Source organism: Typopeltis vanoorti, chromosome 12, assembly GCF_054136105.1.
Source record: "Typopeltis vanoorti isolate ZY-2024b chromosome 12, IOZ_Tvanoo_1.0, whole genome shotgun sequence".
In the NCBI taxonomy this organism is placed as follows: domain Eukaryota; kingdom Metazoa; phylum Arthropoda; class Arachnida; order Uropygi; family Thelyphonidae; genus Typopeltis; species Typopeltis vanoorti.
The window spans coordinates 1201954-1217629 of record NC_143560.1 but is presented as its reverse complement, the minus strand read 5'-3'; the positions used below and the strand labels follow the sequence as shown (position 1 = coordinate 1217629).

Genomic DNA, 15676 nt, shown 5'->3' with positions numbered 1-15676 from the left:
GCAAGATGAGCGCTGTACTTGTTCACAGCAGATCAAAAATGCACTCGCATGAAAATCTCTGAACAGCTTGGTGCATTTTAACAAGAATAAAACTGATTTTTTACATCAATTTATTACTATGGATGAGACTTGGATTCACCATTACACACACACACCAGAATTCAAACAGCAGTCAAAACAGTGGACAGAACATTTGTTCAGCACCAAAGAAGACAAAGTCGGTTTCATCAGCAGGAAAGGTCATGGCATCGGTGTTTTGGGATGCTAAAGGCATTTTGTTTATTAGTATCTTGAAAAGGGTAAAATAATAACCGGGGAATATTATTCCAATCTTTTAACCAAACTAGATGAAAAAATTTGTGAGAAAAGACCTGGTTTGCAGAAGAAAAAAATCATCTTTCATCAGGAGAATGCACCTCACCACAAAAGTGTTTTGGGAATGGGAAAATTAAGGGATCTGCACACTATGAATTGTTGGAACATCTACCCTACTCTGCAGATTTGGCTCTCTCTGACTTCTATCTCTTCCCAAAACTAAAACTCTTCTTCACTGGTCAGTGTTTTACTTTGAATCAAGAGGTGATTGCAGCTGTAGAGCGGTATTTTGCAGATCTTACAGAGAACCACTACAGGGGCGGGATAAAGGTGCTGGAGCATCGCTGGAATAAATGTATTAGTCTTGAGGGAGATTATGTTGAAAAATAAAAATAATTTTGAAATTATAAATTGATTTTTCATTGTTAGGCTGAGAACTTTTCAGGCCACCCTCATACGTTATTTGTTTCAGTGAAATAAGTCACTCAGAACATTTTGCACGATTTCTGCCTTGACCAAATTTAATGAAAAGTCTGCATAAACTAGCACTCAACTACACTTCACACAAGGTTATATAAACAGCAAAAACATTTTAAAATAACAGTATCAAATATTACTCACCTTAAAGCTTGTGGCTTTTATGATGCTCATATTTTCATTAAGATCAAGAACCTAAAATTCAATCACAGAGACAGAAAATAAATCTAATAATAATAAAATATACTATTTTTGCTGATACCATCTAATTAAAATTAGAATTTTGTATGACTAGTTTACTATGGTCAATCATTCAGACATTAAAATGCTTCTACTATTATTGCCTAAACATACAAAGTGGTCTGTGTAAAGTTTAGAGAATAATTTTACTTTCAAGCTTCTTCACAAAATCCTATTGTAATATATCCTATTATACCAATTACCAGGTTCATCTTTCTAGGAGTATATTTTATAAAAAATAAGTTTTTGCATTAGACTGCTTAAATAAATTTCTAAAAAATTAGGATATGCTCAGAACGAAACAAATGAGTACCAAATTAGAAAACAAAATTTTTGTTGAAGAGATTAAATAAGCAATGGGAGTATATCAGGGAGGTGTTTATGATTGTGTTATTTAAACCGGTACAATCTTCACTTTTAGGCGCTTCCAAAGAACTGAGATGTGAAATTTAAAACTGCAATGCCAGTCTGGCTGGCCGAGTGGTTAGCGTGTCCGCTCTCCAGTCAAGAGGCTGCGGGTTCGAATCCCGCTGTGAGCATGGACGCTTGTGATTGTCTGTGGAAATACTAGTGGTGGCGGTCGGCGGTAGATGGCGTTGGTGTAGTTGTGGTCAATTGGTGGATTGTGAGTGGTGGAAGCAGAGATGTAGAGTAGATGCCCTCCATCGATGAGTCTTTGGACTCCCTGGAGATGACAAATAATATTAATAATAATAATAATAATAATAACAAAAGCCAAGAATTTAACAGTTCCACAGTTAAAATCCTGTGACTTAAGTTACATGGAAAATTTAAAAAATAACTAAACGGTCAGAGTTAAAGATTTATTTTCAGATGGCACTATCAGTTTCTTAGAAACTAAAAAATAATTGTCTCAATGCAGGAGAAAAAAATAAAAAATAAATATATATATACAGGGTGTTCGGGATAAATTTGACAGTTTCGTAAGGAAAAAGAAAATCTTCTTTGTATCTATTAAATTTAATGAATTGACAAAAAAACATTACAGGCAGAGTTAATTACAATACTATCAACAAGATTTACTCAAAATAACCACCATTAGCATCGATCACAGCTTCAATTCTGCTTCGGAACCTCGAACAAGCTGATGCTACAGTCTCCCTGGGAAGGGCCGCAAAAACTGTTTTAATTTTATCCATTAACTGGGCTTTTGTATTACTGGAAGTGCGATTGGTGTCTTTTTCAACTGCGCCCCATACAAAATAATCCATGGGGTTAAGGTCTGGGGAGTTTGGAGGCCAAACATTTGGACTGGTGAAGTCGTAGAAATTTTCAGACAACCATTTTTGACTTTTCCCAGAGGTGTGGCAAGGGGCCGAATCCTGCTGCCATACATACGGCCTACCATTGGCTACCCTTGTTATCCAGGGCTTGACTACAGTTAGCAACTCCACGAACAAAGCCCGAATTCCAATGCCAGGGTTCTTCAACACCTGTTCCTGCAGATTTGCGAGGAATTCTGCTGTACGAACGCAATCAGATCGTCTGCTAGGGATCTTTCTTCTTGCTACATCCTCGTAGTCACCATTGCAAGTCTCTAGTTCATGCCTGATTGTTTTTACTGTATTCAGGGAGCATTGGGCAGCAGTCGTAATATCCTTATTTTGATGGCGGGCACGAATCATCATGATACAAGTTATTCTCTTCCATGATTCAGGTGGGTTCCAGCTATCCATCCTTTCTGACATCTTGTATATGAATGAAGAAGGGTCCAAACTTTTAAATGAAGAGAAGTGTGTGTTAATACATGTAACTTACGGAAAAATATAATTAATTATAAATATGTCAAATTTATCCCGAACACCCTGTATATATAAGACCAATGTAAGTAAAATAAATCTGAATTTACATAGTAATTTAAATTCAGACTTATAAAGTGCACTCTTCAGAATACTTGAAATTTTATAAATTTATTAAACAAAGAATAAGCTTAAAACTTAAACTTAAAACTTAATTCATAAAACTTAACACTAGCATATGGCTAGTGTTAAGTTTTACTCTCACATATGACTGAACCAATCACTTAACACTAGCCATAAAGTAATTACTAAACCCAAGGTTAGGCAGTTTAAATTAAATCCTTTTTAGTGAATTATCATTATTATTACATGACACCACCTGGGAGTCCTAGGATTTATCATCGGAGGGCACACTACTACACTACACTACAATTCACTGTCCCATAATCCTTCAACTACATCAAACTACTACCATCAACACACATAGCACATCTTCAGCACACCAACATCATCGCTAGTATATATCTTCAGTAAATTGTGTGTTCTCATGACTGATTTGCCTGTATCTGTCTATTTGGGGGAAATTTGTGAGATCACTTAGATAATTCCAATAACAGATAATCATTCAAATCTCAAGCATCTATTTATCAGACTGCAAAAAAAGAAGGAAGTGTGCTGTATTTCTGAGCCATTAACCGAATTATGAACTTTTTAGATGATATTCTAATATAAATGGTATGAAAGTTTCTTTACATGTTTTAAATAGTAACACCATATACAAAGTTAGTCCTTTATATATATATATGGGGTCAAGAAGAAAATGTGGATGACATGCATCAGCAAATTATGCAGGAAGTATCAAGAATATGGGGAAGAAGTTTTTGGCATGGGTCAGCTCAACTTAGCCAAAAATTATAGGCATCAGTGAGACCTGGTTGACTGAAAATGATTTAATTACAGGGATAGAATGTAAAAGGTATTGTATTTTCAGGAGGATAGGGGGAAGAGGGTGGGAGGTGCATTTTGCTGATGAAGAACTGCAACCAACAAAATTATAAGTTAAAAAAGGATTTTAGATCTGAGAGAGATGGCTCATTTGAGGCTGTCTGGTGTGAGATAGACAAAATACATTGTTGCATGCTGCTATACACCAAGAGGAGGGCCCACAGGATGTAGATGCCACAGATCGGAAGATTAGCACAAGTGTAGGCCGAACAATGATTATTATGGGAGACTTTAACTATGGGGACATCGACTGGAGGGAGGTAAGGGGTCATCGAAACATGGCAGTGGGATTTATATACAGTTGCTAAGGGATGATTACATGAAATAACATGTTATAGAGAGGATAAAGGATATGAGAATGTTGGATCTGATAACAGCATCAGAAGATATATCCATAATCAAGGTAGACAAAGGTGGAAGTCTTTTCACTTGGCTATACTATAAATTAAAGATACCAAGAAATTATATACTTGGTTTAATAATTTATCCAAGTGTAAGCAAACAAAGCAAATACTTTCAGAACTGGGGGCAACTCATATAAGGAAGCTAAGACTTCACATCACTTGCCTCAATATCCATAATGCATAATGCAAAGCACATTTCCTTGAGGACATGTATAATACTATGCATTATGGAAAGGGTCACTATCCAGACCGGTTTCAACCTTTATTGAGTTCTCTTCAGTGGGAGCCAGACCCAGAGGTGATACTAAGGTTGAAGTAATGCAGCAGTCATATTTTTATATACGAGTTGCCAAAAGGTGTCACATCTTATTATTAAATTACTCTGGATTAGAGAAAGTTGTTGGAAGTTTTTTTCCACTTGGTTATACTATAAATTAAAGATACCAAGAAATTATATACTTGGTTTAATACTTTATCCAAGTGTAAGTAAACAAAGTTTGCACATGAAGTATTTTCAGGACTGTGGGCAACTATCACTTCTACATTACTTAAACCTTAGTATCACCTCTGGGTCTGGCTCCCATTGAAGAGACCTTGATAAAGGTCAAAACTGGTCCAGGTAGCGAACCTTCCCATAATGCATAGCATTATACATGTCTGCAAGGAAACGTGCTTTGCATTATGGGATACAAAGTGATGTGAAGTCTTAGCTTCCTTATATGAGTTGCCCCCAGTCTTGAAAATACTTCAGGTACAAACTGTTTGCTTACACTTGGATAAAGGATTAAACCACGTATATAATTTCTTAGTATCTTTAATTTATAATCAAGGTAGACATTCTGCTCCCAATGGAGAGTGCCCTACATGATCTTGTTTTGGGAAGTTGCCAAACATGGAATTCTCTGTCAAGAAGGGGTTTACGTTAACTATAAGGCTGTACTCAGGAGTCATCTTGGAATAGTTCTGCGGCTTGAGAAGCTGCAAGGAAAGAATGTGAGTAGTGCATGAAACATGGTCAGAGACTGCTTGAGTAGCAGCAGCAGACTGCATACCTGCAAGGTCAGGATGATAAACCAAGTTGGAATTAAGCGGATGAGTAGGAATATAAAGAAAAAGCAACAAAAAAAAAAAAAAACATTGTGGAGAAAATATAAAGTAAAAAGTGTTCAGCATACTCATGAGCAGTATAAAGCTCAAGCAGGAAGGGTGACTAGTATGGTAAGAAAGACCAAATCAGACTATAAGAGAGAATTAGCTAAACAGGTCAAAGTAAACCCAAAAGAGTTTCGACATTATGTAGCAAGTAAGAGGAAAAATTACTATGGTAGGATGACTTGAAACAATGCTCAAAGTAGGAGGGTGACTGAGCCAAAAGAAATAGTTGAGTTTCTGAGGAATTATTTTGCAAAGGTGTATTATCCAGGTGGAGATTTTACAGTTGCTGATGTTACAGAGACACTCAAAATTGAGGTAGATGAACAGAGCATATTGCAAAAGTTCTTAAAATAGCTCAACAAATTACTTGGATGTTGAAAAACACACTAACAAGTAAAAATAAAGCTATTATCCCTCTTTATAAGGCTATGATTCAGCCATATATTGACTACTGCGCACAGATTTGGTCACCTGGGTTTCTTGGGAGACCAGGAGGTGGTCTAAACGATTCAGAGACAAGTGACCAAGATGGTGACAGGTGTGTGGAATACTCCCTACAAGGATATGTTGAAGTTTTGTGGGTTACAAAGTTTAGTTAATAAGCAGAAAAGGAGGGGATGTGATAGAAACTTTGTTGTTGGGTAAGAATGTGGTTAGTGGGGGGGGGACCAGATTTTTTGTGTGGAGAGTGGTGAGTGGAATAGATTGTCAGAATTTGTTGTGAGTTCCCTGACAGTGAATGACTTCAAGGAGAGGTATGATAGGATTTGTGCATATGATGGTTCATTTGGGTCTCTGATGATGAGTCACTAGACACCATAAATCTCAGTAAGGAAATACCGTGAGTAGACATATTACTAACTATAATAATAACGGAATTAACTCACATCAATTATTCTTTATACATAGAATTTTCACCAGATTATCACAGACTTCATCAGTACAGGTAGAATGCTAATTAAACAATAACTGTTATATTCTATTCACAAAGCAGGCTTTGTGAATATAACAGGTATTGTGTAATTAGCATTCTACCTGTACTGATGATGTCTGTGATACTCAGGTGAAAATTCTACGAATAAAGAATAATTGATGTGAGTTAATTCCGTTATTATAATAGTAAGTAATGCCATAAATCATAATAATAATAAACTCGTGGAAAGGCTTAGACGTTGGTTATGCATTTTTTACTAAATAATTTAAGGAAATTACGTCAACTGGGATATACTAAAATAAATTTTAATATACTTCAATATTTCGGCAATGTCACGTTGCCATTTTCAAGAAACTTAAGTACAAGACACGTGCATGCAGGTACAAAAAAACAGTAAGTGAGGAAGAAGCAGGAAGTTATTATTTCTCCTAAAGTCCTGATGGTGCCCCGTAGCAGGCAATGTTGGTATTGGACTGAAGGTCTTCCTATGTAGGTTTCCCAAATTTGAGGCAGTCTCATGCAGCCAAATTTGTTGAGGTTTGGATTGTTTCTTACGGCTCAAACTGATTCAATGAAAAGTCTTTCATATTTGTATTTACTACAGTGTATTATCGTGGCTTTCTTCCACCGTATTCTATGGAAGGTATCCAGCGCATCGTCAGAAATACCAGAGTGCCTGCATTGGTGAAACTGGATGTAGTCCTTGTGTTCTGAAATTCTGATATTTGCTGTCCTGCCTGTTTGGCCAAAGTAGGACAGCTTACAGCTGCAAGGGACCTGGTACACACACCAGGTAGGTCTGGGGGGGGGGGTCTTTAGCAGAGCAGATAACGGATGCCAATTTTTTATATGGTCTGCAACAAGAAGTTAATTCATGTTTTTTGGGATTTTTGTAATTTTTTCCAAGGTGCCTCAGATATAGGGTATGATGATGGATTTAGAGTAATCCTTGTTGACTCCATATTGTTGCGAGGAAGGGTGGTGGGATTGTTGGTGAATGTATCTGCCTTTATAAGTGGGTTTTCAATAGAATGAGAAAACCAAGGTTCCATCAGCCTGGTGGGTGACTAGTGTGTCTAAGAAAGGAAGGCAGTTGTCTTTTTTCTTCTTCCAGAGTGAATTTGATTTTCGGGTGTTGGTTGTTTAAGTGTGTTAAGAAGGAGAAGAGTGCATCGAGCCATGTGGCCAAATAGTGAACAAATCATCAACATAGCGAAGCCAAATGGTTGGTTTATGTGGGGCAGAGTTTAAGGCTTTCTCTTCAAAAGTCTCCATATAAAAGTTGGCCAAGGGTGGGGAGAGTGGAGAACCCCATGGCTGTCCCCTCTATTTGTTTGTAGAATTTTCCTTGCCAAACAAAATAGCCTGATTTCATTGTGAACTCAGGAATGAGAACAATATAGGGAGTATTAATAGAAAGGAAATCGAACTTGCAGACGAAATGAAAAAGTACCATGTGGACAATAATTGGCATTACAGAGACAATTTATGGTGCAGCATCCTACATATTTGTAAAATACCATTTCAAGATACAGACATTAATCCCCCGATTAGTGTCGTTTTTTTTCAATACCCAAATTCGATTAGTGCGCCAATATGCAACTTAAAAATAAATGTTACAGATTTTAAAAATTTTCTATCTATACATTTTTATGGCTAACTATTTTAAAAAATCACTCACCAGAATGAAATACAATAATTTAGTTATCGATTTAAAACATTTTACAAAGTTATTTTTAATGCCATACTACACTATTTCCATGTATACTATGTTCCAAATTTTTACCACCAAATGCAACTTCTCCCAATGCAACCTATGGACCAGGGGATTATCGCAACCTTTAAGGCATACTACCTGAGAAGAACATTTAAACAGGCAATAGAAGCAACACCTGGTGAGAATTATATGATATTAGTAGAATTCTGGAAGAAATTTAATGTTAAATCTGCTATTGAAAATATTCATCAATATTGGAATGAAATTACTGATAGCAATATGTGAGCCATTTGGAAGTACATTCTTCCACATTGCGCAAAAGATTTTGGAAGCTTTTCAAATGAAATGGATAATGTTGTTGAGGAAAATGCCAACATCGGGCATGAACTGGCTTTTGATGAGATTGACAACGATAATATCTAAGAGTTAATTAAATCTAATTCTGAAGAAATGAGCGATTCCGACCTGCTAAATATAGATGCACAGCGGGAAGATCCCAAAGAATATGAAGAAAATTTAACCACTGATAGTCAGCCAAAAGAGATTTTACAGAAACAATTTGAAAATATTTTTCGTACAATCAAAGTCATTAAGCAGCAATGCATAGATGCTGACCCTGATGAAGAGAGAAGCAGAAAATTTGCAGAAGAGGCAACAGGGCCAGACTGTCAGTTGTATGAAAAAAGAAACAAAATGCCTGCCAAACTACGTTAGCTCAATTCTTTGTTAAGAAATAGAATAATAAAATTTATATTCCGAAGATGGTTTATTGTCTTTCAGCTTCATGGTTTTCCTTTAACTAGGCCCTGAGACATACCTTAATTCTTTAATAAAAAAATTAAGGTTCTAAATAGAAATTTGAAGAACGAATTATACTTTTCCCCATAGTTATTAATATTCGATTAGTGTGTTTTCGATTAATGCGCCTGTTTTAAGGAACGCATTAGGCACCACTAATCGAGGGATTGCTGTATGATAAATTTGAGATTTATATAAAGCCAAGTAGGGTCACTTAGGGGTCAAAGCCAAATAACTGGAAGAAGAACACCTCATCGCCTTTCACAAATGCAGAGAACTGACTGGGGCTTCTGACCTAATATTCAAGCCTTACTTCACGGGGAGTACCCCCATTAGTGGGTATCTAATTGGTACTGAACAAATGAGGATGGGCTGACAATTTGGGACTAAGCCGACCAAATTGTACATTTTATTGGCTTAAACCACAAATGCATATGATGGTACAACATGATGAGATTTCATGCCAGCTGGGACATTGCCTAGTTAAACAAGGCCTCTTCACCCCTCTGTTTTTGTCAGGGAACCACGGTGAACAGTGTAAAGTCAGCTACTAGAACAAACTGCAACTCATATGTAGGAGTAGAAAAATAAACCCAACATCAGATGAACTGAAGATAAGAACAATATAGGGAGTATTAATGGAAAGGAAATTGAACTTGTAGACAAAATGGAAGAGTACCATGTGGACATAATTGGCATTACAGAGACAAAGAAGACAAAAACAGATGAAATATTATTAATAATAAGTATGGGCTGCTATTTTCAGGTAATAATGATCAAGGAAACGAAGGAGTAGCAAAAGCATTCAACACCAAACATGATGATAAACTTCTTGATAGAAAGCAGTTTCAAGTAGAGTTATGTCGGCAAACTTCAAAATGCGGAAATTGACAGCGAAACATTTGTGCCTATGGTCCCACAGAAGGTTATTTTCTAAGGAGAAGGTGTGGGAGAACTTTTTGAGTCATTAGAACAGGCAGCTGACATGAAGAAAATAGAAAATGTGGTCCTCATTTGACATTTGAACACCAGAGGTGGAAATGAATCCCATCAGGCATATAGGAACATTTTGGGAAAATTTGGAGAAAAGGGCAAAGTTAATAATAATGGTAAGTATTTACTGGACTTCTGCTCATGACATGGACTAGTCATTACTAACATATAAAGTTAGTAATGACTAGTCCATGTTCATTCAATATAAAGATCTGCATAAGTTCACATGGAGAGAAGACACAAAAAATAAGAAAGCCTCATTGATTATGTCATTGTTGATATCATAAGGCTGCTTCAGGATACAAGAGTGTACAGGAGATTTGAAATTGGAAGTGACCATTACTTAGTACTAAGCAGGATAAAAATAGATATCAGGTTAAAAAAAACAGTATGTAAGAAAGTTTTTAAAAAGAATTAAAGTATCTTCTTCTTCTTCTTCTTCTGCAGCTTCTCCCACTTAAGTGGGGTCACTGTTTGTTATGAGTCTCCTCCACACCTTCCTGTCTTGGGCTGTCACCACATCCAAGTTCTTCATCTTCAAGTCCTATTCTACCAGCTCCCTCCATCTCTTCTTTGGCCGCCCACGCTTCTGCCTTCCTTGCACATCCATCTGCATGACCCTTCTTCCCACATATTCGTCCTCCCTCCTCATCACATGACCAAACCATCTCAACCTTGCCTCCTGTATTTTCGCTCCTAAGTTCGTAACTTTCACTGTTCCCCTGACATAATCATTTCTCAGATGATCCTTTCTGGTCACACGCACATCCACCTAAGCATTCTCATCTCTGCTACTTCCATCCTGCTGATGTTATTTTTTCTCAGGGCCACAGTTTCTATAGCATATGTCATAGCTGGCCTCACTACTGTCCTGTAAATTTTGCCTTTCAGATTGATCGGCACCCTCTTATCGCATAACACTCCAGACATCTCCCTCCAGTTCCTCCAACCCGCTTGTATCCTGCATCCCACTTCCTTCTCAGCTCCTCCATCTTCTTCCACTGTTGAACCTAAGTATCTAAAGTCTCTCACCTTCCTGATGACATTTCCTTCCAGCTCCAGATCTGTCTCCTGGCCACCGCCCACTGCGCAACACACATACTCTGTCTTACTTCTGCTCAGTCTCATACCTCTCTCTTCCAGTACTTTTCTCCATCTTTCCAGTTTAGTTTCCGCTTCTTCTCTTGAATCTACACACAGCAAGATGTCATCTGCATACAACATTGTCCAAGGTGCATCTTCTCTCACCTCCTCTGTTACCACCTCCATCACAATATTAAACAGAAACGGACTTAATGCTGACCCTCGATGCAAGCCAACTGTTACTTGAAAACTTTCTGTCTGGCACAAATAGGTCCGAACACTTGTCTTCACATTTCTGTACATTTCCCGCACCAACCTGACATATTTCTCCAGCACCTTCTTCTCCCTCAGACACCTCCAGACTGCTTGCCTTGGCACTCTATCGTATGCTTTCTCCAGATCAATAAATACCAGATGTAGCTCCCTTTGTTTCTGTCGATATTTTTCCATCATCTGTCGTAACCCAAAGATAGCATCTGTTGTTGATCTACCAGGCATGAAGCCAAATTGTTCCTTTGCAATCTCCACCTCCTTCCTCAATCTACCATCAAGAACTCTTTCTAGGATCTTCATTGTGTGGGACATCAACTTTATTCCTCTGTAATTTTTGCAGTCTTGTGCATCCCCTTTACCCTTGTAGATGGGAACAAGAGTACTCTCCCTCCATTCCTCGGGTATATTTTCCTGTTGGCAAACTTTCATGAACAGGTCCCACAGCAGGTCAATTCCCTCTTCCCCCAGTGCCTTCCATGCCTCCACTGGAATTCTGTCGGGGCCCAACGCTTTTCCATTCCTCATCCTCTTCATGGCCTCCGTCACTTCCATTCTACTGATGTTCTGCACCATCCCCTCAGAAGGCTGCCTATCTCCTCTGTGAGTCCTTGCATTTTCCTCATTCAAAAGTCCCTCAAAGTATATTTTCCATCTGTTTCTTATGTCCACATCCCTCCATAATACTCTTCCTTCAGCATCTTTGATCTGCCTCACATGTAAGATGTCCTCAGCTGCTTTATTTCTACATTTCGCTAGTTGGTAAATTTTTCTCTGTCCTTCCTTTGTTTCTAATTGATCATACAGATCTTGATATGCCATGGCCTTCGCCTGTGCCACAATTCTCTTGGCTTCTTGCTTTCTCTCTTTCTACACCTCTCTGTCCTCTTCCATTCTTGACTCATCCCACTTCTGCTTTGCCTTCCTCTTAGCTGTCACTGCCACTTGTACATCATTATTCCACCACCAACCGTCCTTCTGCTCTCTAAACTTTCCAGATGTCTCACCAAGCACCTCGATTGCACAGCTCAGGATTACTTTTGAATTATGTTTCCACCAATCTTGTACACTTTCCAGTCCATCCGAAATCCTCTCTAACACCCTCTCCCTAAAATGATTCCTCATACTCTCCTCTTTTAAGCGAAACCCCTTAATTGTCTTCATCCCATGGCAACCAGAAGTTCTTATCTGCGATCTTATTTTAAAGTCTGCGCACAGCAGTCGGTGTTGTTGTGCTACTTGATCTGTTGGAATTACTTTACAATTTGTCACAACCTTAAGATGTTTTCTTCTAGTCAAAATGTAGTCAATTTGTGAGCTGTTGTTACCACTTCTAAATGTTATCAAATGTTCTTCCCTCTTGAAGAAAAACGAGTTCACAATTGCCAGATCAAACGCTACTGCAAAGTCCACAACCCTCTCTCCTTCCTGGTTCATCATTCCCACTCCGTGGCCACCATGCACCCTTTCACAGTCTCTATTCTGTCTTCCTATGTGCCCGTTCAAGTCTCCACTGACAATCACCATCTCATTTTCTTCCAATTAAAGTATATATACTTCAATATTGGTGAAACCGGATGTAGTCCTTGTGTTTTGAAATTCTGGTATTTGCTGTCCTGCCTGTTTGGTCAAAGTAGGACAGCTTACAGCTGTAAGGGTCCTGGCATACATCAGGTAGGTCAGGGGGGGGGGGAGGAAATCATATCATTAACAAATTAAAACCAATTAACTCCATACCCTCCATATTTATGGACTCCCAAAAATACATAAGGAAAATGTGCCATTACGTCCCATAGTGGATGGCATTGAATCTTCCACATACAAACTAGCTAAACATTTGGCCAAAGCTCTCTCACACCATACTGACAACACACCTTCACACATAAAAAACTCAGCCCACTTCAAAGCCAGCATAGAAAACCTTACACTCAAACACACTGACATACTGGTCAGTTTTGATGTCTCCTCCTTATTCACAAATGTCCCACTCAAAGAATCCTTAGAGCTAATCCAAGCTAAATTTCCTCCCGATATCACAGCCCTATTTCAGTTCACAATGAACTCAGGCTATTTTGTTTGGCAAGAAAAATTCTACAAACAAATAGAGGGGACAGCCATGGGTTCTCTGCTTTCCCCACCCTTGGCCAACTTTTATATGGAGACTTTTGCTCCACAAAAACCAACCATTTGGCTTCGCTATGTTGATGATGTGTTCGCTATTTGGCCACATGGCTCCGATGCACTCCTCTCCTTCCTAACACACTTAAACAACCAACACCCCAGAATCAAATTCACCCTGGAAGAGCAAAAAAACAACTGCCTTCCTTTCTTAGACACACTAGTCACCCGCAGGCTGATGGAACCTTGGTTTTCTCAGTCTATAGAAAACCCACCCATACAGGCAGATACATTGACCAACAATCCCGCCACCCCCTCCTCGCAACAATATGGAGTCATTAAGACACTACACAACAGGGATAAACTTATCTGTTCAAATGACAATGCCCTAACCTCAGAACTAAGCCACATTCTCAACACTTTCTCAGCCAATGGCTACCCCCCCCCAAAAAAATAAAAATCCAAAAAATATTGAAACCAGTAAACCACAACCCCCCCCCCTCCCTCACAATAAGGATTACTCTAAATCCATCATCATATCTCCAAGGCATCTCAGAAAAAATTACAAAAATCCTAAAAAAAACATGACTTAACTTCTTGTTACAGACCATATAAAAAATTGGCATCCCTTATCTACTCAACTGAAGACCAAACTCACCCCCTAGACCTACCAGGTGTATACCAGGTCCCTTGCAGCTGTAAGCTGTCCTACTTTGGCCAAACAAGCAGGACAGCAAATAACAGAATTTCAGAACACAAGGACTACATCCGGTTTCACCAATACAGCCACTTTGGTGTTGCTGACCATGCGCTAGATACCTGCCATAGAATACGGTGAAAGAAAGTCACGATAATACACCACAGTAAATACAAATATGAAAGGCTTTTCATGGAATCAGCTTCAGCCCTAAGAAACAATCCAAACCTCAACAAATTGGGCTGCATGAGACTGCCTCAAATTTGGGAAAACTACATCAGAAGACCTTCAGCCCAATCGCCCAAGAATATCAACATTGCCCACTAAGGGGCACCATCAGGACTTTAGGAGAAATAATAGCTTCCTGCTTCTTCCTCACTTACTGTTTTGTTGTGCATGTGTGCACGTGTCTTGTTCTTAAGTTTCTTGAAAATGGCAATTTGACGTTGCCGAAATACTGAAGTATATTAAAATTTATTTTAGTATATCCCACTTGACGTTGTAATTTCCTTAAATTATTTAGTAAAAAATAATAATAAACATACATTTTTATGTTATTTTTCAGTTCTACATACTTCTACATAAAAAGCAATAGCCAATATTAAAAAAAATTATTAATAATCAGTGACTCCAGGAGGTATTTGTAGCAGCATAAAAAAATTAATGTCATACCCTATACTATCACATGGAAGCAACAGACTCAGCCCCTCTCAAACCTTCTATCTGGCTAAGATATGTAGATGATGATGTGTTCTCTATTTGGCCTCATAGCCCAGACACATTAGACTTCTTCCTCAGTCACCTCAATAGTCTACATCCAAGAATCCAGTTTACGATGGAAAAGGAAAATAACAATAGTTTGCCCTTCCTAGACACCTTAGTAACACACCTTCTTAATGGTAACTTTTCCTTCACTGTATATAGAAAACCCAATCACACAGACAGATACACTCACAAACTTTCCCACCACCACCTCTCTCTCAACAATATGACATTATTAAAACTAACCAACAGAGCTTATAATCTTTTTTCCAGTGGAACCTCTCTTTCAACCAAACTCAACCACATACACAACACCTTCCTTTCCAATGGCCACAGTGATTAAACAATTAAAAAAATAATCAGTTCCACTCCCATTCCTCGACCATCCCTTCAGAAGGATTTTAGAAATGCCATCACCATCCCTTACATCCATGGAACATCATAAAGAATAGCAAAGTCTTTAAAAAAGTACAGCCTCTACACAGTTTTTAAGCCACACCAGAAACTTGCTACCCTTATCCGTTCAACCAAAGATCAGCACCCTCCTCTCTCTCAGTTCCTGGAGTTTATAAAGTACCCTGTTCCTGCAAGTTGGCTTACTTTGGATAGACAGGAATCAGTGCCTATCTGTTTAAAAGAACATAAATCATACATTTGCAATCACAACTTTGGGCAATATGGCCAGACCATGTATTGGATACAACCCCAGGATCTCCTGTGGAGAAAATTACCATGATCCACCATAGTAAATTTAAAAAGGAAAGACTATTTATAGACTCAGGAGTGGCTCTCAGAAATCAACTGAATTTAAATAAATATGGATGCATCAAACTTTCTGAAATTTGCAAAACAGTAATTGTCTGAGGTCCCACTTTACATATGCCCACAGAGGGCATATCACCTAGATAGGACATTAGAGTTACTCCATGTGTTTCGTTTAATATTCTG

General features: G+C 38.3%; 1 protein-coding gene across 2 annotated transcripts in view; it reads right to left on the bottom strand.

Annotated features, from left to right (window-relative positions):
* Sec5 (exocyst complex component secretory 5) overlaps positions 1 to 15676 on the bottom strand; it is a 584315-nt gene that overhangs the window by 282714 nt on the left and 285925 nt on the right. For both annotated transcript variants that reach the window (XM_090401446.1, XM_090401447.1), the window contains exon 13: positions 937 to 987. In XM_090401446.1, the coding sequence (XP_090257572.1) occupies positions 937 to 987 (51 nt within the window). The remainder of the gene's footprint in view (positions 1 to 936; positions 988 to 15676) is intronic.